The sequence below is a fragment of the Anabrus simplex genome, chromosome 10 (assembly GCF_040414725.1).
Source record: "Anabrus simplex isolate iqAnaSimp1 chromosome 10, ASM4041472v1, whole genome shotgun sequence".
NCBI lineage: Eukaryota > Metazoa > Arthropoda > Insecta > Orthoptera > Tettigoniidae > Anabrus > Anabrus simplex.
This window is the reverse complement of record NC_090274.1, coordinates 34,786,002-34,808,827: the sequence shown is the minus strand read 5'-3', so window position 1 is coordinate 34,808,827 and position 22,826 is coordinate 34,786,002. Positions and strand designations below refer to the sequence as shown.

The window sequence follows — 22,826 nt, the reverse complement described above, 5'->3', positions numbered from 1 at the left end:
TCTTTCTTGTTTCCCTACCATCAGCACCATACAGCCGGTACACATCCTTACGTCCTGGCATCGTAACCTTTGCCACGTCCTGGCTCAGTTTAATGCGGGGCTGACCGTTAATCTCCACCATCTTGTAGACACATCCCAGAGCAGGCTGACGTTGACATGTCACTGAAACAGAACACAACAGCCACAGTTAAACCATAGTTTCATGAGCACCCCCACACCATCAATGAAGCTGTTCACTCCATTCTAGATATTTTATAGACCTATAAAAAACAAACTATTAGAATTTGAATGTGGATAGTTCAATCTACTGATATGCCGACGGAGCGACCAACAAAAGCCATTAATATCTTCGTGGTACAACGTTGAAGGCATTCAGTCTATCCGTATGGACAGTTCACTCTTATATATAATTAATTAAATTTTCAAAGTATCTTCCTGTTCAATACAATATAATATTGTTGCATTTAAAATCTAGGATACTGGTTAAAATATTTAAAGTGTATTCATTCCGATTACAGATGAGTCTCGTATAGTTAATTCTTCGTCACCAGCTCCCCATGCCAGGTCTGGGTAATTTGTGTGCCTGCTTGCCATCCTGCAAACAGAGTCCCGACCAGAAACGGAAGGGACGCTCTCATTAGGTCAAATTGAATCGGCTGGCTCGTCCGGTCCATTTGCCTTGGCGACTCTGGATAACTTTGGGCTGATAACACTGTCTTCGTACTGGCTATACACCTTTCAAATGTCTGCTGTATCAACCATGAATGGTAGGTTCTGTGCCTTCCATGGTTGTAACAGGTAATGGGGAATCAGGGTTCAATACCAGAGAAGGAGCCTGAGAAACTGCTACCACATAAAAAAAAAAATGCTGATGAACACACAATGAAGAAATGTGTGAGTGGTACGACATTTCTGACAAAATACCATGAAGAAGGGGGATGAATTACTGAACTTCATCATTGTGGAGGACCAGACATGGGTGTGTCACTTCACGCCTGAAACCAAGCAGCAAGTGACAGAGTGGCGACACCCAACTTCTCCAATGAAAGTTAAGTTCAAACAGCCATTCTCAACCTACAAGATTATGGCAATGGTGTTTTGAGACAGGCACAGTATTTGGCCAGTAGACTTCGTGCCATAAAAAGTAACAATCAATGCAGCTTCGTATTGTTTTACGTAAAAAAAAATTCGGGCACAGAATTCAGAACAAATGCCGCAGTCTGCTGTCTGTCAGGGTACTCTCATTCATGACAATGAGAGTATATGCAAAAATGCAAGCACTCGTCCAGTTTTTTGGCAGATAACAGTTTGGCCACACTTCCCACAGCTCCAACCTTGCGCCTACTGACTACCCCCTCTTTCTGTATCTGAAGGAGGTCTTCGCCGGCAAACCTTTCACATGGAAAACAAAGTAGAAGCGATGACCCACAAATGGTTTTCCTCATGTGGCAGACTTCTATGAGGGTCTACAAAAACTTGTCCCCCGCTATGAAAAATATTTGAAGCATGGTAACTATGTTGAAAACTAGCTGATGGTATATAGAATAGAATTGAAAATGAATTAACCAATAATACGTAGAGGTTCTTATTTTACTGGCAAATGGCTCTTAATTAGATAGTAACCTTCGTACATCATTATATGAGGGTTGGAACTTAAATAGTGGCAACACTGCTGTGGAGACGCTATGCAACGGAATCTAATACTGTCGCTGATAGCACACGTTGGTTACATATCTACCTTACCTCAGAGCAAATGGACTCGCCCTTCCCACATTACCTGTGTGCGCACAAGCAAGAGAAACACAGTCACTTGTGAGCTAGCGGTCTAACGTAACGTTGTCACTATGTTTTCCAAACAGGAACAACGGAGTTGGATGAAGGTTGAATGTGCTAGAGGTCGTACAGCACGACAGTGTCATCAAGGTCTTCAAGAGGCTTGCGGGAAATCTGCATTGCCTTACAGAACAGTGGCACGTTGGGTAAAAGCCTTCAACGATGGTCGGCAAACTATGGCAGACATTCATCGGGCAGGTCGTCCTACGAGCATCAGTGGAGTACAGTACCGTCCACCATACTCCCCGGACTTAAGTCCTTGTGACTTTCATTTGATTCCGAAGATTCGCTTCAGAACTATTGCAGAGATTCGACAGGCAGCAGACTGCTCCATTTGCACCATCAACAAAACAGGCTCTGCTAAAGGTATACTACGACTTCCACATTGCTAGCAACGGGTTATACGCAACGCTGGTGACTACATTGAAGGACAGTAAAGGTTGCTAGCATGAAACTCTTTTGTATCTGTTGTAAAGAAATAGTTGCTACTATTTAAGTTCCAACCTTCGTAGTTTATGAACTACAAATAAAAAAAATGGACATTTGTAGACTCACCTAAATGAGTACCAATACCAAAGCAGTCTATCTTGTGATCTTGCTCGTTAAGACTCAGGATGGTTTCTTCATTGATGTCATTAGAAGCAATTATGATGAGTTTGGCAAACCAGGGAATGTTGTATCTGAAAGTCAAAGATCATCATGATGGGTAACGACTGCTCTTGGTAATCATTTAAAGCAAATGACACAGCTATGTCACTGATGTACAATTAACATGTTGTAAACATCAAGAAAATGGGTGTCTAAGTCTGAGAAACAAACTACATAACCTAACCAAAGGTCACTTAATGATATTCAAGAAATGACAAAAATTTAGACAGTTCTAGTTCATAACGGCATCATTTTTCAGTTAAACACTATTTTGCTGCTTTAGTTGCTTTATGTCGCACCGACACAGATAGGTCTTATGGCGACGATGGGGCAGGAAAGGCCTAGGAATGGGAAGGAAGCGACTGTGGCCTTAATTAAGGTACAGCCCCAGCATTTGCCTGGAAACCACGGAAAACTATCTCAGGGCTGCCGCTAGTGGGGTTCGAAACCACTATCTCCCGGATGCGAGCCCAAAGCTGCGCGCTCCTGACCGCATGGCCAACTCGCCCGGTGAAAAAAAAAAAACATACTATTTTGTATTGAATAATTGTAGGTACATTCTGAAAGGTGTAACTCAGAAGCCATACAAACATAAATACAAGTAATATCTTCGTGCTGTTGCACGAATCTGTCATCCCTTCAACCTGAAAATACTAATATTATAACCCTTATACTGTATAAAACAGCACTAGCTTCCTTTGGGGATTAGTGGTGAGAGTGTCGGCATCCAGACCCCAAGATCGCAGGTTCAAAACCCGGCAGAATTAGCTGGATTTTTGAAAGGAATTAAAAGTCTAGTTGGCATTTTGTTTTATACGGTAGATTGACATCACCTTGGCCTACAGAGAGACAGCCTGTTCATCTGAGTGGGTCAAAGGAGTCTGCTCAAGGCTCAACGTTGCCATACAATGGACTCCATATGAACACTGCGGAGAGGCGTAAAGGAGTCTGCTCAAGGCTCAACGTTGCCATACAATGGACTCCATATGAACACTGCGGAGAGGCGTTTGGTACGCAATCTAGTGATTAGAAATGATATACCACCCACTCTCCTACCCTGCTGTTCAACATTCTGACAGTGAAAATTTTTTCCAGCAACAGGACTCGAACCACTGTATCAGACCATGATGCCTAAATGACCATGGCCACCAGGCAGGCATTTTGTATGATGTCAGCATATAAAAGATCTCAATTCACATACCATTTGGAGTTTGCCCAACAAAATTAATTTAAACTTAACAATTGACTTCCAAGAAAGCGCATGAGAGTATCCATCGTGAGTCATTACTTAAAATCCTCAAGGAATTTGGATTACACCAGAAACTAATCAACCTTATTGGAATTACCCTTAAGAACACTAAATTAAAAATTAAATTCTGAGGGGAGTTGTCTGAATACGTTTGAAATCCGGACTAGACTTCGACAAGGTGACCGTCTCTCACCATTACTATTTAACTGCACACTGGAGAAAATCATGCGAGAGTGGACTAAGAAATGCCATCCAAACATCAAGATTGGCAAAAATATCAAACTCAATTGCCTGGCATTTGCAGATGACCTTGCATTGCTCACAAATAGTGTGAAAGAGGCTAAACACCAAACTGAAGAACTAAAAAAAATAGCAGCAAAAGTCGGACTACAAATCTCATCCGAAGTCGGAAATGATGACATCCTTCAAGGTTCAAACACCAACTATCACACTGAATAATAACAAACAAATTAAGATTGTAAATATATTCAAGTATCTTGGGGAGATTATTACTTGGAACTTAAACGAGAAAGTATCAGTAGAAACAAGCACAACGTATCACTTGGCCAACCTACAAGAAGAAATTTCTCTCGATAAATGCAAAATTCAAACACTACAAGTCCGTTATTAAACTTGAAGCAACCTATGCTAGTGAAACACTTTTCGATTTGAACATCAAATCAACAACAGATAAATTACAGAAGACAGAAAGAAGAATCCTTAGAACAATCATAAACAAAAAACACCAAGTAGATGGAAAATGGCGATTACTGCCTAATGAAATTGTATACCAGGAAAATGAGTCAATAACAGACACGATGCGGGAAAAGGAGAGTTGCATTTTCTGCCACATATCAAGACTACCAGAAACCAGGATAGTGAAACATCTTTTTGATTACTTTTGGAAAAGTAAAACCAAGAATAATTGGTTCAAAGAAGTACAAGATGATTTAGATGAGTTAGGCTTGACAATGCAGCAAATTGAAGACCAAGAAGAGAAGAGAAGAGAAGAGAAGAGAAGAGAAGAGAAGAGAAGAGAAGAGAAGAGAATCATGAGAAACAGAGACTTAAGACTTAAACTAAAAACATTTACATGCAAACAGTACACCACAACTGACGAAGAAAGGGCAGCCAGGTTGGAAAGAATGAAGAAGTTCTGGGAGCAGAAGAAGAAGAAACATACGCCAAATTTGTAGTTAATACTCTTAAGACTTAAATGTATATGGATTGATTATAAAGTGCTCCAATGTGGGCGTAAAATACGAGTAATATTTTTAAAAAATAGGTCACCCAACAGAGTTCCAGTTTCTCTGCTATCTGGTAGGGTAAGACAGAATTTTGAAATTGGCAGGCAGGATAAATGGCATCAAATAGAAATACCTGCACATGGTATCTGAGGCAATATTAACATGGATCACTAATAAAAGTGTCGTCAAACATCTTTAAAAGCACGATTCTTGATGTTGAACAGTCGAGTATGCTTATATGGGGCTGATGTGATGTTATTATCAGGGCCAGGTTTTTCTTGTGTTAATTTTTCAGCAATGACGTGAAAAGTATATAAATTGTGTTTATAGTTAAAAATATGGAAGTAATTTTGTCAAACTTTTGTGACAATTTTTAGTGCCATGCATTTATACACAATGTTTTAAATCAATGAATTACAAGACATTGCATTTGCAGCATTTATAGGAAAATGAAAACCTGCAACCTGTTTTCCTGTCACTGACCGGATCAGGGTTGTAATGAATGAAACATATATAGGCTATTAGTACGATGGGGTCGCCACTCCCAAAGTGATTTATTAATGACTGATAAATGCCCTCAACAGGTACCCCAATGAAGGGACGCATTTCTGCAGCATAGGTGGCCATTGATGGAACATAAGCACGAGCATAATGAGCCCTAAATAAAGCAACAATCAAATTAATGGCAGCACCCAGGATTGCCACACGCAAAGAAAATTAAGAGGATCATGTTGAGGGTGGCATACGAAGCCAAAGGTGTCATCATTAGCCATACTGTACTCCAGTGTACTATCGTCATTTCCTTGAGCACCACCTGCATCTGCTATGCAGCAGAAACGTCCACATTCCTTGCCTTTCATATTGCATTACAATGCACTATGCATACCTGCCAACTTTACAAAACCAAAAATCAGGAGATTTTGATATGAAAATCAGGAAAAATCAGGAGAAATCAGGAGATACAATTGATCAAAACTGCTTATTCTACATGTCTTGCACAATACAGTACTACAATATATTTATAATACTTATTGTCTCAAAGCCCGATTGTAGCTATACGAGGCTACAAGGCTAAAAATTACTCATCTCTATTCCCTCACAGAAAGTATGTGAGTGAGATGATCGGTCCCTGATAAGCCTGCTGAAAATAGTATGAACGCATGTGTGAATCAGTCATGCACACAGATGCCATTAGGCTACTTAGCAAATGCATAGATTAATATATTGCACCAAGTGCCCGTGCGATTATGCAAAGCGCAATGCTATTTGGATCAAATAACTAGCTGATGAACCCGTGCTTCACTACGGAATTTTCAGAAAGACTGTCCTTATAGTTTTCCCAACTAAAGTCAACATTGGTCGTTACAATGACGCCAGTATGAATGTTGCGATAAAAAGCAATGTTGTCATATGAAATATTCGACAAAATGAAAACAGCACATTTTCTCACTTTTAGCGAAATGTACTACGGTTTTCCTATCTTCCATTCTCAGTTCAATACGGACAAAAATGAAATTCTTAGGTTTAAATGTACTACGGTGTCGATCTAACAGTTCAAAAGTTTCAGAGCTAGAATGACCAGGCTGCAGACAGCCGCGAATACTCCTGTGTAATTATTCCGTTTAAGTGTGCACACGGCTCATTCCATTCACTGCCTCAGAGTAAGGATTGAATAGCTGGAATACTATGCTGATCCAGTGTGTTACGTACCAGTAGTATCAGAAAATTTATGAACCAGAGGAATGGCATGCTAAAGAAGAGAGAGATCTAACTCCCCACTCCCCAGCTACTTCCCGCCAATATTCAGGCAGGCTGTTATACTCAATACACAGCAGTAATCCTATCTATCGGAGATAAATGGCAGCAGAATACACAAAGCACATCACAACAAACAATGGTCAATGTAATGTTATTGCTGATCAATTTTATGAGCTTTCTATATTGGAGGCCTTCACACTTAGTTTTCTTCCAAATCTGTGATTTAGAGCATGTAATGCCAAGTGAATCCTCCTTTCTTTCATGACAATCTCTTGTGTTATTTAAGCAATTGTTCCTTCATGACTCTTTTCTCATTCTTATAATTATCTTCACAATTTAATCACCGTCACCTCCAATATTATAGTAGTCGGTACGGTAAAACTTAATAACACATAAATAACCGGAAATTGTATTCTTTGTAACTTTTGTTATGTAGTACTTTTCAATATGACCAGTAAGATAGGTAATTAAAAATAAAATTTTTGGCATTTTCCCCTAAGCTACCATTTTGAACAGAGTGAATACAATTATTTATAGCGTAGACTGTATTTCCTTATTCCGCGACTTTACATAAAATTCTGTTCACCCATTTTCACGTACCCTGGCGTTGATATGGACTTAGCAAAAAAATCCGAATCCATGAATATCTCTATCATCATAGCCGGTACGGTAAAAATGTATAAGACGTAAATGATATGATATTTTATAATATGTAACTTTAGTTATGTAGTATTTATCGATAGGGCCAATAATAACATAAATATTCGAGAATTAAATTTTAGGCCTACCCCTAAACTACCATTTCACTCAGCGTGAATAAAATTATTTATGGCCTAGAGTGTAGCGACTTATTCCCCGACGTTATATACCGATTTACATTAAATTCTCTTCAGCCGTTTTTTCGTGATGAGCGTGCGTACGTACAGACAGACAGAAATTACGGAAAATTAAAACGTGCATATCCCCTTGTTACTATGGATGGTCGCGACCGGTACGCAAATATTCTTTTTAAATTCTGAGCAATGTACGGACAAAACTCTCGTTTTATTTATATTGAGATAAATAAAAATTAGTCTGAATTGTCTCCAAATGGCTTGTAAAATCTCTAGAAAAGTCACTAGTAGTTATCATTGAAATTCTGTCACTAAATTACTAAGAAACGCTCAATATATAGCGACGAGTCTCTAGAATCGACCAAAGAGAATGGAATCGACTAAACTTATATGAACGAACACCAACATAGAACGCGAGAACGAGAGATTGACAATCGATACATGCGTCGCGATATAAAGGTTTCAATAGACATCGTACATTCGCAAACATTTCTCGCAATCATAAACGTCGATGTTGTGTTTGAAAGCGGCCAATGAGTGAAGGACTTCCCGCCACTGGCGTAAAAAAGCTGAAACGGCGGAATTAGAAAATAAATGTCTGAAATTCACCAAAAAATAAGCTAAAATCGGGAGAAATAATAGAATAATCGGGAGGCGGGAAAGACTGTCCAAAATCGGGAGTCTCCCGCCTAAATCGGGAAGGTTGGCAGGTATGACAATGTATTGCGACGGAAGCAGCAACTACCATGTTCCGGAGGTGGCAATGGGAAATCTTGGAACATCCTCCATAATACCCTGACACGAGTCTTTGAGATTTAGTTTGCTCAGCTGAAAGAAACTCTCCAAATTAAGAGGTTCCTCATATTGAGAGTAGGAAGATTCTCCATTGCTGTGATCAACTGAGAACATCTCACTGACCTGACACATTTGGCAGAAGGTCCAGAACTTCGCCGGTGATTATACTGAAGGGATGGATGGAACTTTGCTGATGATCACAATAAACTCATGGTAACATCTGTATTGCTACTATTTTACCTCAGATACCTGATAGATAACTAAACTACAGTAATTTTTATTTTCCCCCCAAATTTTCCACTTCAAAATTAAGGACAGTAAAATTACACAACTAAATTTCCACTTCAAAGTTAAGGACAGTCAAATTACACAACTAAAATTCCACTTCAAAATTAAGGACAGTCAAATTACACAACTAAAATTCCACTTCAAAATTAAGGACGGTAAAAATAACACAACTAAAATTCCACTTCAAAATTAAGGACAGTCAAATTACACAACTAAAATTCCACTTCAAAATTAAGGACAGTAAAATTACACAACTAAAATTCCACTTCAAAATTAAGGACAGTCAAATTACACAACTAAAATTCCACTTCAAAATTAAGGACAGTAAAATTACACAACTAAATTTCCACTTCAAAATTAAGGACAGTAAAATTACACAACTAAATTTCCACTTCAAAATTAAGGACAGTAAAATTACACAACTAAATTTCCACTTCAAAATTAAGGACGGTAAAAATAACACAACTAAATTTCCACTTCAAAATTAAGGACAGTCAAATTACACAACTAAATTTCCACTTCAAAATTAAGGACGGTAAAAATAACACAACTAAATTTGGCAGGTTATTTTCATATAGAGAGTTAGGCCTCCACAATGGAACGAATGCCTCATTTTAGTGAAGATAAATCTTAAAATTTTTACAGACTCTTTCCTTTCATTTTATTGTGTTCCTACCCAAAGCTTATGCTGCTTGTTGTAAATATGTTATTTCAGATGAGTATATCCTTCATAACGATTAGGTCAAAGATGATATAACAGGATAAACATAATGGCAGGTCACTAATGGGAAGAGAAAGCAAGAGATAGGACACAAAGACAAACATGAAAACACAAAAGCAAACTTCCATACAATGCCATCTTCAAATATATTGACTCTCTCCTCATCAGTTCAATTCTTTCTCAGACACCAACAAGCTAGTTTCTGCTTCCCATCTTCATATCTAGATGGGCAGGTTTTTATTCTCACTGGGAGACCAGCTTGATAGATCTCGTCATAACGTGCGACATGTAGAACAAGCCATATATACACAGCCTGCCAAAAAAAAAAAAAAAAAAAGTTTAAGAACCCAGGAGTGGTCCAATATTACCCCCATTTAGGTATACATGCATACTATCGATGTGCGAGTAAATGATTAGATTTACAAGGGTCTGTCATGTGTAGAACGCTCAACAGAGTGCATTCATGATGGCACCGTCCTGTTGTTGATAAGCTGTTCCCAGTCAACTGCTGTTAAGCCAGACAGTTAAGCAAGACGTGCAGAGGACTACGTACAGTACGAAGCACCCGCGATGCCTCGCAGACGCGTTAAAAGACAGTCTATCCTCCAATTAACAGCATTTGACAGAGGCCGCATTGTGAGACTGCATGAGGCTAGTTGGTCGTATTGTGCAACTGCTAGGCATGTGGGCCATTCAAATGTCACAGTGGTCCGATGTTGGACTCAACAGGTACACAAGGGCACCCAATCACGTTGGGCAGGTTCGGATCGACCAAGAAACACCACTCCGACGGAGGACAGCGCCAGGCATTGCGGGATCCCGTAACTTGGGCGCCTGCCACCCACGAACACGGTTCTAATGCTTCCAGAGTCCTTTTTCAGCCTCTTCCATAGCCTCGAGTCTGAATGTCTACAGAGGAGTTTCTTCTTTCTGTTGAAGGCCTCCTTAGCTACAGCAACCTCCTGACTGCATCTGATCCCTGACATTTTGAAGCTGCCAGTTGCTCGATGTCCTACTGGCCTACCTTAATTTTTGCCTTATTCCCTCTTTGTCTCACTCTTATTAATTCACATTCCATATTCCTCGCAGGTTATAATCAGCATTCCCTTTATATCTAGTTCATTCTCTGCAAACAACACGCCATCTGCAAATTAAATTCACTCTAAATTCATGCCATAAACACATACTGTTCTTTTATCTAGGCAATCTGCAACATTCTTTTTCGGGTGCACATTGGGCAGAATGGGAGAGATAGCACCCTTGTCTGACACCCCTTTCAATCCTGCTTTCCTCTGTCATCTCATAATATGCTCCATCTATATTCTGGTCTTCTGCTGATCAGTGTCCTCTCCTTCCAGTTCACTCCTTTCCACTAGAGTAAAATAAAGAGAGGAAAACGGAAGAGACCTTAAGATAATGATTAATACAATCATTTTCTTTTTTTTCTTCTTTTTCTACCGCTCTTCCCACATTTGTAGGGTCGCGGGTGCGAACTGTGTCGCACAAGTGGATTTGGCCAAGTTTTACAGGTGGATGCCCTTCCTGACGCTGACCCTATGTGGAGGGATGTAATTACTATTGCGTGTTTCTGAGGTGGTATGGTGTGTTGTATGAATATGAGGAGGAGAGTTGGGACAAACACAAACACCCAGTCCCCAAGCCAGAAGAATTAATCAAAGGCGATTAAAATCCCTGACCCAGCCAGGAATCGAACCCGGGACCCTCTGAACTGAAGGCCCCAATGCTGACCATTCAGCCAAGAAGTCAGACATAATGATGAATACAACACAAATGGGAAAAAACGAAGAACATTGGTCAAACACAACAGAAGAATGGGATCCCCAAAATCGAACATAAATGATGGAAAGGAACAACAAACAAGTGAGAAATCTAGTGAAATGTATGTACAGAAAGATAGGAAGATGGAACGAGCTCATCAGGGTCCGAGAAGAAATGGGGTTAATGAGAGAGACAGACTATTTGAAAAGGTGCATAGATCGTCTTAATTCTATTTCTCCATCTTTCCACACTGACCCATTATTGTATTTCCCATTTGTGCTCCTTTTGATATTCTATCATTTTGTATAAGACTTTATACGTATAAGAGACAACTTACTTTTCAGATACTTTGACGAAGGTTTCTCGGGCCTTCTTCGATAGGTATGCCAGATCACCGCTGTCAATACGTATGCCAAGAGCCCGATACCCCAAGTCGTTCAGCGCTAGGGACACTGCACAGAAGTTCAGCAAACCGCTCCTGAATAAAAGGAAAAAACAGGCATTTATTAAAAGTAGTTCCTAACAAGAGCTTCCCAACTATATCTGTCTCATTCCATGTGCATTCTTACCATACATACATGCACCACAAAATGCAGATTCCATTAATCATATTGACCCAGCAAGGAAAGAAAAGGATTAGGGGTACAATTATTAGTACCTTTGCTGAAGCCTACAAGTATCTCCCACACATTAACCGTGTTTATACGAACCCACCACAGTAAGTTTCAAAGTTAAAACCGTGCAAGCCTCAGTACAGTTGCCAGTTATTCCCTGTGCCATGTCTGGATGAGTGGATGATGCAATTGCTGCAATAGCCACAATATCCCCAGTATTCTCCAGATTTATTACACATCTCAAAATCATTAAATCTTGCATCTAAGCGTTCCAAGCTCATTAGGCTTATATCTGTCTCAATTTGCCTCGTAACAGCCCAAATTTCCAACCAAATTTTCCATGATTTTAGTCAAAAACCTTTGGCCATGACAAGTAACAATTAAATTAATAATATAATATGGTTCCACCTATTTGGGGTCAAAACCGGTACCATTTGTGATCGACTTGTGATGTAACCACGCATTATTATTGTATTGAATAGGTGGAACCATAATATGTTATTAATTTAATTGTAATCTCAGTTCAATACGGACCAAAATGAAATTCTTACCTTCCTATGACAAGCAAGTCAAATAAAATATTGGTGACTTTATTACAAAATTGTAACACTTTAGATGTGTAGATGAAATAAGATTCTGACTGCTCTCCACACCCTCTATATTTTTTTCCTTTAAAGCATTGTCTAAAAATAATACCTTTCAGAATATCCACAGGCATAAGGCATGCCTTGACAGTGCTAACATGCAAGTTAGAAAATACATAGGTTGATTTTCAAATAGTGACAAAATTGCTGCATCGCCGCTGTTGAACAGAGCCAGGCAACATCGTTTATACCACAGTGCAATGATACCAGGAACAGTTGTGAACAAACGGTCATAGAATATAGTAATACAGTCACAACGTTTTCACAGCAACAGCATAGAGGAACACCATAAAAAACTGAATGTGCAATGAGGTTGCAATGCACGATGGTGTCAGCAGGGACTGCAAGAGGCTTGCGGTACAACAACAGTTCTGTAAAAAGTTTCCATGCTAAAGTTATGGCGATTCTTGCCTATGACTGGGATGGTGTTTTCATAAACCATGGAGTATTACAGTTTGTTACAGCAAACAATCGGTGAGCAGCACTGACAAGAAAACGATGACGCTTTATGCATAACTTACCCCTGCATGACAATGCAAGAGTGCACGATGCAGGAGCGATCGCCAGGGCTGTGAATCTCCGGATTCAAGTCCCAGAGACTTCGACCTGATCCCTAAGATGAAGGAACCACCGCATGGGGTTCGGTTCCAAACAGATGAAGACATTCTGCACGTAATCATCATCCAGAGATTAGGCTGTGTCGACGGTATGCAAAAGCTTCCGCATCGCTGGGAACATGTTTTATGCAATACTGGTGACTTCATCGAAAGCCTGTAAAACCTAGAACCTCGTATACGTATCCAGAAAATAAATACTTGTGACTATTAAAAATTCAACCTATCTAGAAGCCAAATTTATTAGTAACTAATACGGTGAAAGCATAAGTGACAACAGACAGTGCAACCCGACATTTAGAAAACCCCACAATAGGTAGGTTGGATAAAAAGTAATGCCAACACTGCTATAATTTGTATATGGCTTTATAGGAAGGGAAACACCAGTTACGCGTAATTTGCTTAATTGTACTGTTCTTCCACGTTTGCAACCTTCCACTACACTTGTGAAAGGCATAGTACATGGTCAATTCTTCCATTTCTGGCAACGTCCCGCAGCGACGACAAGGGTGATGGCTTCTCTGGTATGTAATGTAATGTGAACAAATGCAAGCGAGAAAGCAGAAAGTATCCCACATAGTAGGCAGGGCAAGCAGCCTCCAGGCCACGCTTCCACTTCAAAGTGAAAAAGTATTATTAGAATTTTTCAGAAATAATAATTTTCTTATAAGAAATTTAAACAGATGTGAAATTATGCTTAATTTTATTACAACTCTATAATTCAGGTCTTTGATTTAAAAATTCCAATAACTCACCCATGAGTCCAGCTAGTCTCTTTCATCTCATGTCTCATCTTAAATTAAGTCTTAAAACTTTAACCAAAGAGTTCAATAATACCTTTTCCTTCCTTCCTGCCATAACTGGAATTTTCCTTTCTTCTGTACTGATGCGATAGATGTTTGAAAGATACAACCTTTCAACATCATTGATATAATTTTGGTGCTTTTCCACATATTTTTACAGGTACCATCTGTGTAATGGCTTGCAGGAAATCAGGGATATATCATCATCATCATCATCATCATCATCATCATCATCATCATCATCATTTCCCTTTATCCAGCTGTAGCTGGGTAAGGACAAATATGGTTCCTCTCCACTTTCTTCGGTCTTTCCACCACTCCTCCAACACTGTGTCCCAGTCCAGGTTCCTTTCTATAATATTGCGTTGGATTGTGTCCTTCCATCTCAATCATGGTTGTCCACGGCCTCTCCTTCCTTGCATTTGCATTCCATCACTTTTTTTGGCATTCTTTTGTCACTCACTCGCTTTATGTGCCCAAACCATCTTAGTCGGCTCTTCTCAATTCTATCATTCATATTTTCCACTCCAATTTCTTCCCAGATTTTCTCATTCCTTATTTTGTCTCTTCTACTCTTCTGTATCATACTCCTCAAGAATTTCATTTCGGCTGCCTGTATTCGGCTCTCATCCTTCTTTGTCACTGTCCAAGTTTCTGCTCCGTAAGTTGTTATGGGTACGTAATACATCTTGTACATAGTTTAATTTGCTTCCATTGGCACATCTTTGTCCCATAACATGTTTCTTACACTATGATAGAAACAACTTCCAGATTGAATCCTCTTACTAATCTCAGCATCCAGTCGAACATTATCCATTAAGTCACTCCCCAGGTATTTGAATGTTTCCACTACTTCCAGGGGCTTGTCTGCAAGTCTAATCTGACCTTTCCCTTCTTTCTCCCCTCTAGTAATAACAAAAGTTTTACTCTTTTGTACACTTATTTTCAATTCACATTCTTCAATCTTCCCCTTCACCACATCCAACTGTTCTTGAACCTTCCTGTCACTGGTGGTAAATAATGAATCTCCTCCCCTTTTTTATTTTTCTTCATCATGACTACCTTAAAAGAAGAGTCCAGATTTCTTAAGGAGAATTAATGCCTCTGGTAATCATAAACACAGTTTGTAAGACTGTAGAGATGTGTACACTCGTCATGTTTTCCTGTCATAATTTATGATTTAGCGAGTTATTTTTCACTGTATGTCCAATATTATTGCCACAACCAATAGCCATGCTGTGCACTATGACTCCTGGAGCCTTTTGACAAGACCTGAATTCCCTACTAAATCTTCTCACAAAACAGAGAGATACATTGATGCAAGTGTGATGGACTAGAATAACTTGGAAACAATTCCCTAACCCATGGGTAAATAATGGAAATATCGACCTTGATTATTATTATTACTATTATTATTATTATTATTATTATTATTATTATTATTATTATTATTATTATTATTACTACTACTACTACTACTACTACTACTAATACTTTTAAGGTGTGGCTATGCAGTTGTTTACATCTATTAGTATTATTTACGTAGTAGTTATGTATGGACTTTATTTGGTATAAATCGTGATCGTATTATTTGTGAGGTTATATCATGAAACATCTGCTATATGCATATTAATATGGGTTTATTTAATATAAGAACACGTAATTAATAGTATATAATTTATTATTACCTGTTTATATGATGTATAAATCTAATGCAATGCTGTGCAACACACGGTAATAGCCCAGAACAACATATCTTTGGCACCAGAGAGTTGCAGAAAATTCCATTCATTGTAAATAGGTTATTGGAGACTCTCGAAATTACGAGAAAACATGTTGTGTCATACTCTTCTAGAAGCCTGGCCAGGCAACGTATATAAAGCCTTGGAAGTTGGAGTGGTTAGAGTTGTTTTAGTGAGGGTTGTGAATGCAAGTCGTTAATCGAGTACGTGGACTTATGATGTGTTTTTGTTGGGTTGGTAGCTGGTTGACATGCAAGTGTTGCAGTATTCTTCTCCTTCTTCTTCCTAGAAGTCAAGTATTCAAAATGGTGGTTTATTGATGTGTGTACGTAATGTGTACATAGTTAGTAAATAAAATTGTGTACATAATTGATGGCATCGCGCGTGTCTCTTTATAGTTACAACAACGTACTGACATGAAAGCGTTTATTACCACCAGTGGTACAAAGTGTTTTGTTTAAGATTGTATGGTACTGACAAGGCAGGCTCCTACTGAACTTGTCTCTGATTTTCAGTGTAATGAGATTAATGGTATAAGTCAACACAGACCAAAAAGAGACCATAAAAATAGTCAAGTTGATCATCTCCACTGGTGACACACGACAACTTCTGAGAATGACATGTAAATATTATCTGCTGAAGGATATGGTTATGTGATAAGACTACCCAAAATATGTGCAAAGCCAACTTGAAGACAAGAAGACACAATCGTTACAAGTCTGTATTTTACACAGGGTGAAAGGGAATATTGTACCGCAAGCTGGAAGCTAGTGGCTTTACGTCGCACCGACACAGATAGGTCTTATGGCGACGATGGGATAGGAAAGGCCTAGGAGTTTGAAGGAATATGCCGTTGCCTTAAGTATGGTACAGCCCCAGAATTTGCCTGGTGTGAAAATGGGAAACCAAAGAAAACCATCTTAAGGGCTGCTGACAGTGGGATTCGAACTCACCATCTCCCAGATGCTACCTCACAGCCGCGTGCCCCTAACCGCACAGCCAACTCGCCCGGTAACTGCAAGGTATTTGTGAAAACAGTTTTTTTTTTCCGGACATACTTTGTGATGGTTCGTTTTAAAACACAATACTGTTATGTAAAGTAAGAACACACACCACAGTACAGCAGCTTGCTTGCTTCTGAATGCTGCAAGTCACCTGGATGAAGGTTACAGCATTAGAATGAATCAAAAGCACATGAACTGGTGAAGTAACTTGATTTTTACAAACACTCCTGTGTCACGGACACCAGTGCCATGGTCATTTGTCCGATGGTCACCCGTGTGCAACAAGTACGTACGTATTTACAAACACTTGTCAAGTGTGTAATATGAAGCAAAACAATTACTTTTGACTGGCACAACAACAGGGCGCTGACAGTTGTACCATGTTTCTGTATAACTTTCCCTTACATCCTGTATTAGCTCGTGGAAGATAAAGTTACGTGACATGACTACCCAACACATGTGCAAAGCCAGGAGACAGGACATAATAACAAGCAGTGCCAGTGGCCCGCATGCAGGCTCGCCCTAGGATACCTCTTAACATCGTACGTATCGACAAGCGCCATGAACCCAGCAGGGAAGGCGATGGCGAAAGAGATCAACGCCGCAAGCTCGCCGTCCGATGCCTCCTTCTCCAGAGTGTCCAGGAGCACGGCCAGCTTCTTGCGCCATTGCATCGACAGAACCAGCAAGTCCTTTTCCACACCGGTAGACTTGTGTTTCAGCGTCTGGAACACGTATAACAATTACACGGTCAAATAATATGTAGAATTTAAACTGAACTTTGAAACAACCAAAGTCAAAGTATTATAATACCAAATGATCACTATAAATAAAAGTAATAATCGGGACTGGTTTCAGATTTCAATCAATCAATCAATCAATCAATACTGATCAGCATTTAGGGCAGTCGCCCAGGTGGCAGATTCCCTATCTGTTGCTTTCCTAGCCTTTTCCTAAGTGATTTCAAAGAAATTGGAAATTTATTGAACATCTCCCTTGGTAAGTTATTCCAATCCCTAACTCCCCTTCCTATAAATGAATATTTGCCCCAGTTTGTCCTCTTGAATTCCAACTTTATCTTCATATTGTGATCTTTCCTACTTTTATAAACACCATTCAAACTTATTCGTCTACTAATGTCATTCCATGCCATCTCTCCGCTGACAGCTCGGAACATACCACTTAATACCAATATAAATGGTCCGTAATTGGACATTATAAATTTTCCAGCTAACTCATTCCTAGTTGCCAGCGTTTCGCCCTCGTGTGCTAGGCTGGGCTCATCAGTTGGTACCTAGCACACCTACCAAGACGCTGGCTAGTGCATACCGTGGAGGCCACTGCGTAGGCTAATTTTAGCCACCGGCAGTGCCAATGCACTATGAGACACTTTGTCCCATTATCAAAAATTGATGCCTGCCTGGCCATCAGATGATATAGCCTACGCAGTGGCCTCCACGGTATGCACTAGCCAGCGTCTTGGTAGGTGTGCTAGGTACCAACTGATGAGCCCAGCCCAGCACACGAGGGCGAAACGCTGGCAACTAGGAATGAGTTAGCTGGAAAATTTATAATGTCCAATTACGGACCATTTATATTGGTATTATAAATTTACTCATTCGGAACAAATATTTCAGATTCCCTATGGGAATCAACATCTATATCAACATACCACTTAGTCTAGCAGCTCTTCTTCTTTCTCCCAATTCTTCCCAACCCAAACATTGCAACATTTTTGTAACGCTACTCTTTTGTCGGAAATCACCCAGAACAAATCGAGCTGTTTTTCTTTGGATTTTTTCCAGTTCTTGAATCAGGTAATCCTGGTGAGGGTCCCATATACTGGAACCATCCTCCTAATCTGAATGTAGAGGTATCTTAGGTCTCATAGATGAACTGGTCATTCTACAAGTCTATCTCCATACCGACCGTTATTCCGACAACACCATTGTTAAACTTGTCCACATATACCACAAGATGAGGAACAGGTTGTAAGAACAATGTCAGGCCATAGGACTTTTGGAGGTTTAGAGAAATTCACAATTTTCACAATACTGATCTCCATTATGATGGTAGAAACACGTTCATTTGTTAAAATTAGATGAGCTTTGGTAAGAGAATTGTGACCATAAATAATCTTCAGTATCATAAGACTGATGGAAAGTAGCTCCATTATTACCATTACTATAGATTTACCCCCTTGAGTGCAGCTGTAATCCAGTGTTCTCCCTAGGATCTTTTCAATGGGCGCACCGCCCAGCCGTTTTTACAGACCCCCCCCTCGGCTAACATAACCTAGATATAGTTACATAATATTAATACATATTTCAGTGATCGGATGTTCCAAATTAAAACGTAAATACTGAAAAACTGTTTATTTAAATGATAAATCTCCATTAATGTCAGCATAATTGTATCAATTACATCGGAGTTCAAATGTTTATCTTGATTATTATGTAGTGTCGTGCGCGAGCGGTGTCTGGATTAGCGTGGAATCGCATGCGAGCGCTCGATTCTGCATGACATCACAAAACTGCTTGGCACTCCACAGCAACCGAGTGGTAAGCCCCATTGTTACATGATTATGAACGTGCAGTAAGACACCGGAAGTCAAAATACTCTGTTATGTCTTGTTAATGATACGAACACTAAAATAGTTCACTTTTGCAGTGAACATTTACCTTCCTGATATTATTACTGTTAATTTTTTACATAGTATTCCCCACCCGGCTACTCATTCCTGTCACCCGGCTGACTAAAATTTTTGGGGAGAACACTGTGTAATCCATCGGAATCCTTGAATGCATGCTGCTTCAATACTATTTTCTAGCAACAGTATGGATAGGAAATCACTCTGTATTTACTTATCAAATCAAAATCAAAATCTCTTTATTTGCAAATGAGGTGTCTACCTCGGTGGCAAATGGTACACTAAAATACATTATTGTCAAGCACTAAATATTAAATTAACAAGAGCAGAAAATTTTTCCTATAATACAATATTATACAATTTACGCTAACAATGTTTTCTATTAAACACACAGCTCATCCTTAATAAATTTATATTGTTTACAAAATTCAACTTATAATATCTCCTGTACTACTTACAAATATAGTCAACTGATATACAGTATGTGGAATTACTTCAAATGATACTATACAACTGGTATAACATTAATACCGTATTTCACGGCATAACCGTCGCCACCGCGTAATCGTCGCATCCTTTATTTTCAATACAAAAATCGGACTTTAAACCTTTAATTACATAATCGTCGCACGTCCAAATTTTGTTCACTAATCTGGTTAAAAGGTAAATGGAACTACAACGTAAGTTGCACATGAATGCGCAATTTAAATACGTGTATGGTTTATGGGCAATTTGGCAACACAGTCACGTTTGCGACATGTTGCACAACGTATAAATAAATAATACCGGTATATGTACGACGCATGGCTTACCGGTAGGCTATCGGCAGTTTGACAACGTGGTCGTGAGACAGTGTACTATTTATTCACCACCTACATATTATGAGTTCCCATTTGAAATACGTAAGGCTGTAAGTTATCGCTTATCGGCAACGTCGCCAGGAAATACCGGCTAGGTAGGTTGAATAGACCTCGAACCAGCCCTCAGATACAGGTAAAATTCCCTGACTCGGCCGTGAATTGAACCCGAGGCCTCCGTGTAAGAGGCAAGCACGCTACCCCTACACCATGGGGCCGGCTCCTGTGTTATTCCGCACGAAGTGAAATCCAAGACGATAACGCAGATTTCCACGGAATTATTCAGCCGAATTATTTACGATGTCTCAGTTGTCATCGCTAGACTCTTATCTTACTAGTACGTCATAAGTGTCCGGGCATGGGATGAAAACTTTTATCCAAGCAGTCAAGATAATTATTATGCAATGCTATTAAAGTTTTATTTTATAAACTCGTCAGTAATGTAATGTAAAATCATCAATAACTGGGAAAAAATATTAACCTAATTACCGTATGTTTAAAAGAAATTGAAAAAAATGAATGTTTGTTACTGACGTCTCGGAATACAGTCAACTATACAGTAGATCTACACCGCGCTAGCTAGAGCTCCGGTTTGCGAGCTTTGCGCAAGCGCAGTAGTGTGTCGCAACCAACGAGCTAAACTGATAAATTGTTGCATGCTTCCTTGCTGCCTAACAGTATTGGCTGCTCTGGAATGGACAGATCACAGATGCATTTATTTGTTTCAGATTTACGTGATTACTGTAGACATGTGTGCGTGAGAATTTAAGTTTTTAATTTGTGTTTTTGGTGTTTCCAGAAATAATTTGTTTTAATAGTGAACAATTACGGAAAGTCATTTATATCGCAAAACATTAACGTGTGAAGCATTTATAAGCGATTATGGGTAAATATAGAAACTATTCTGCGGGCTTCAAGCTAAGCGTAATTGCCTTCGCTGAACAGCACGGGAACAGAGCTGCAGAAAGAAAATTTTCTGTGAGTGAAAAGTTGGTGCGTGACTGGCGGAAAGTAAAAAACAAGCTAAAAAGCACAAACCCTTCTAGACGCGCGTTTAGAGGTCCTAAAACAGGGAAGTTTCCTATAATTGACGAAGAAGTGTTTAGGTACGTCAGTGAAATACGTAACAATGGCTGCAGTGTATCATATGAAATGTTACAAATTAAGGGACAAGAGGTAGCGCGCAAACACAACATACCGGTAACTCCGTTTAAGGCGACTCGTGGGTGGATTAAGGGGTTCATGCGACGACACAATCTGTCAGTGCGAAGGAGAGCAACACTAAGCCAAAAGTTGCCTGCTGATTACACGGACAAGATTGTAAATTTTCACCGATTTGCCATACGTTTGCGCAACGAAACTTCGTACTTGCTTTCTCAAATCGGTAATGCCGATCGGACTCCAATCTTTTTTGATATGCCTCGCAACAGCACTATTGCGCTAAAAGGATCACGGAGTGTATTAATGAAAACCAGCGGTAGTGAGAAGTTGCGATGCACGGCAATGCTAGCCATTACAGCTGACGGGAGATAGTTGCCGCCTTACATCATTTTCAAGAGGAAAACGATGCCTAAGAATATACAGTTTCCCCGTGGAATTCATGTACGAGTGCAACCAAAGGGTTGGATGGACGTAGAACTCATGCTGGACTGGGTTAAAACTGTGTGGAATAGAAGACCTGGTGCACTACTAAAACAACCAGCTCTGCTTGTTTTAGATCAGGGCCTCTCAGGGTGCATGCGCGTGGTGCATGCACTGTGCACGGTGCAAAAGACGACTTGGCTTGGTTGACCAGAGTGCAGACCCCCCACTCCTCGATTTGGAGCAATAGCGCTGTCTCTCTCTTTCCTCACGCCTGTCTCGCTCGCTCCGCCTGTCTCCCTCTCCCCCACTTGCGCCGTAGCGCTCCAAATCCGGGCTGAGTTGAGCCGAGTATAGCCGAGTAGAGCCGAGCATAGCCGAGTAGCCCAGAGACGAAGCGTTGATCCGAGCCATACCGAGCGGCACCGATGCACAGTGCACGGAGCTCTTGCGCCTCGCTCTGCACGCGTGAGATTTTGGGCGTTTGAGAGGCCCTGTTTTAGATAGTTTCCGAGGTCACCTCGTGAACGAAGTGAAGCAAATTCTCACTACAAATAAGACACGACAGATAGTCATTCCTGGTGGCCTAACATCTGCTTTGCAGCCACTAGACGTATGTGTTAATAAACCCTTTAAAGACCACTTACGTCGATTTTACAACGAGTGGATGATGAGCGGCGATCAGCAATTGACGCCCGCCGGAAATATCAGGCGTCCACCCTTGGACTTGTTATGCTCGTGGGTGAAGAAGAGTTGGGATCTTATACCACCTGAACTAGTCTCCAAGAGCTTCAAAAGGACTGGGATTTCGAATGCACTAGACGGTTCCGAAGTGGCAGGGAGACGAAGAATCTGATACTGGTATTAACAGAGGCGAGGACGGCGCATCAGATAGCGAAACCTGCGATAGCGACACCTAAGATTTGGAATAAATTGCGTACCGGTAAGTCCGCATTTCACAACAAAGCGATAATTTTTTGCAAGTGTAATATTTTAACTTTAATACTCAAATTAATGACAAATTAACTTAATACGTTCATTTTTATTTTCAGGTTGGAAAAACGTTCGCCGAATTGTTGCGAAAAATTATGAATTTTGTTTTAGACTATTTTGATTATTTTGATGTATAAACGCGAGTATTACGTGCATCTTAAATTTGTATCAAA

General features: G+C 39.9%; 1 protein-coding gene across 2 annotated transcripts in view; it reads right to left on the bottom strand.

Annotated features, from left to right (window-relative positions):
- Naprt (nicotinate phosphoribosyltransferase) overlaps window positions 1–22,826 on the bottom strand; it is a 150,934-nt gene that overhangs the window by 16,272 nt on the left and 111,836 nt on the right. The window contains exons 7-10 of one of the 2 annotated variants that reach the window (XM_067154931.2): window positions 17,104–17,297; window positions 11,489–11,629; window positions 2,389–2,513; window positions 19–162 (exon numbers count right to left, since the gene is read on the bottom strand). In XM_067154931.2, the coding sequence (XP_067011032.2) occupies window positions 19–162; window positions 2,389–2,513; window positions 11,489–11,629; window positions 17,104–17,297 (604 nt within the window). The remainder of the gene's footprint in view (window positions 1–18; window positions 163–2,388; window positions 2,514–11,488; window positions 11,630–17,103; window positions 17,298–22,826) is intronic. The other variant, XM_067154932.2, reaches the window with a different exon arrangement.